Source organism: Cajanus cajan, chromosome 8, assembly GCF_000230855.2.
Source record: "Cajanus cajan strain Asha chromosome 8, NIPB_CcT2T_4, whole genome shotgun sequence".
Lineage (NCBI taxonomy): Eukaryota > Viridiplantae > Streptophyta > Magnoliopsida > Fabales > Fabaceae > Cajanus > Cajanus cajan.
This window is the reverse complement of record NC_138524.1, coordinates 25132056-25134269: the sequence shown is the minus strand read 5'-3', so window position 1 is coordinate 25134269 and position 2214 is coordinate 25132056. Positions and strand designations below refer to the sequence as shown.

At 40.6% G+C, this 2214-nt stretch overlaps 1 protein-coding gene across 1 annotated transcript; it reads left to right on the top strand.

The window, feature by feature from the left end:
• The first annotated feature begins 281 nt into the window (after window positions 1–281).
• LOC145950918 (hevamine-A-like) lies at window positions 282–1918 on the top strand. The gene is made up of 2 exons (XM_083062858.1): window positions 282–617; window positions 1075–1918. The coding sequence occupies exons 1-2, from the start codon at window positions 327–329 to the stop codon at window positions 1804–1806; spliced, it is 1023 nt and encodes a 340-aa protein (XP_082918984.1). The 5' UTR covers window positions 282–326; the 3' UTR covers window positions 1807–1918.
• The last annotated feature ends 296 nt before the right edge of the window (window positions 1919–2214 follow it).

The following is a 2214-nucleotide window of genomic DNA, read 5'->3' as shown; positions in this document are numbered from 1 at the left end:
ATTGTGTCATCTCCTCCATTTTTTTCCCATTATGTTATCGGACACGTGAAATTGGTTGCACTATATATATATTACTCGAATGGTGCAAAACTTATCTCTTCATTAGTTTACTATATCCGATCCTTCTCTTTTTTTTATATTATTAATTTTACACACATGTTAAAATTCGTTGCATTATGTATATATTAATCGAATGGCCCAATAATAGCGACTTAAGTTGTTTGTACTTTCGAGGGACACATGCATGCTATACCACTATAAATAGGTTGGTTGTATTCCTCTTGCACTCATCAACTCAAACAAGAAAAGCAGATAGAACACGTATCATGGCATCCAACATGCAAGCATTGGTGATATCTCTCTTGTTATCCCTTTTCACATTCTCCTCCTCAAGCCCCGACAATGGTAATGGTGGCATTGCCATCTACTGGGGCCAAAATAATGGCGATGGCGATTTGATAACCACATGCGACACAAACAAGTACAAGATTGTGCTTCTAGCTTTCCTCAACAAGTTCGGTGGAGGCAGAATCCCAGCTTGGAATTTCGCTGGTCACTGTGACAACGGTGCCTGGAAAAAGTGCTATGAACTAGAGCCCGAAATAAAACACTGCCAGGTAAACCCACATCAAAAATAAATTGCATGCATGTGTTTATATATATATATATATATAATTTGGAACCAAGGAGTTAGACATTGGTAATTAATGTATTAAATCCAAAATCAAATCATTTGGACAGTATCTAAATTTGATCTTAATTTGACAGAAATAATTTTTGATGAAACTTTAAAACACTATTACAATATCAAAAGAAATTATATATATTGAAATTAAGGAGTTTGATATAAGTGATTAATGTGTTGAAATTAAGGTCAAATCGTTCAGACAACACTTCAGTTGGATCCTTAGCAGAATCAATTGTTGGCCATACTTTACTTATCTTTCGGTCGAGTTAAATTTGTCTAAGACGAAACTTGAAGAGATTAAGGCAAAATCAAAGAAAAAAATGTATACAGTTTAGTATCATTTTGTTTAACTAATTAATTTTGCTGATCCATGTATGGTATCGCAGGCCAAAGGGATCAAAGTGCTCTTATCCATAGGGGGAGCACCTGGGTTTTCGGACTACTCCATCAGTTCTGCTGAGGACGCAAAGATTGTGGCGAACTACCTCTACACGAACTTTCTCAGTGGCCAATTCGGACCACTCGGAAGTGTGACATTGGACGGAATCGATTTCGACATCGAAGTGACAGAAGATCACTGGGACGACCTCGCCAGAGAACTGGACACTCTCCGACGCACCAAAGGGCGTTACTTTCACCTCTCCGCAGCGCCTCAGTGCCCAATCCCAGTTCACTTTCTCGGCAAAGCCATCGCCACGGGTCTCTTCGACTACGTCTTGGTTCAGTTCTACAACAACCCAGAGTGCTCCTACACCGGCAACGTGAAGCCCGTGTTGGACTCCTGGGACAAGTGGGTCAACCTGGTTCGGCCCAATAACTCCCTCTTCCTGGGCCTCCCCGCTGCGCCCAGTGCGGCTTGGATCGGTTACATTGAACCGGAGAAGCTCATTTCGGAGGTGCTTCCGCACGTGAAGAATGCGCCCAACTATGGAGGAGTGATGCTGTGGGACAGATTCCGTGACGTTCAGAATAACTACAGCGGTCAGATACTTCCCTATGTTGTCCAGCTCAAAGACGCTTTGCTCTCTGTCACGGACGCAATCTATGGCTGTGTCTCCAACGCGTTGCACCGCGTCCTAACGTTAAACCCCTATCACTATGTTCCTAATCCTAACTAGATACTGTATATATTTATGGACAAACAAGTGGATCCATGTTACTCGTATCTCTATGTACGTACCCAATAATAATAACGCACTTGTTTCTCACATGCACGTGTGTGCATGCTTACGTGTTTCATCTCATCTCCTCTACCAATTAATAATAATAATAATAATAGATGATTGGATTGGTAATGAATTGAAAACATAAAATCCTTTACTTAATTCATACAGTAGTGAATTTTAATCGGGTTGAATTGAATTTGACCCTGCCACTAAAAAAACTAATACAAACTCATTTAGTTGATTTGAGTCAGTTTGAGTTTGCGGGTTACTCCTACCCCTTACACCCCTAGTGTAAATAATATAAAGAGTCATGATAAAGTTGATTGATGCCGGCATGCCGTAGTTTTGGATACAAACTCA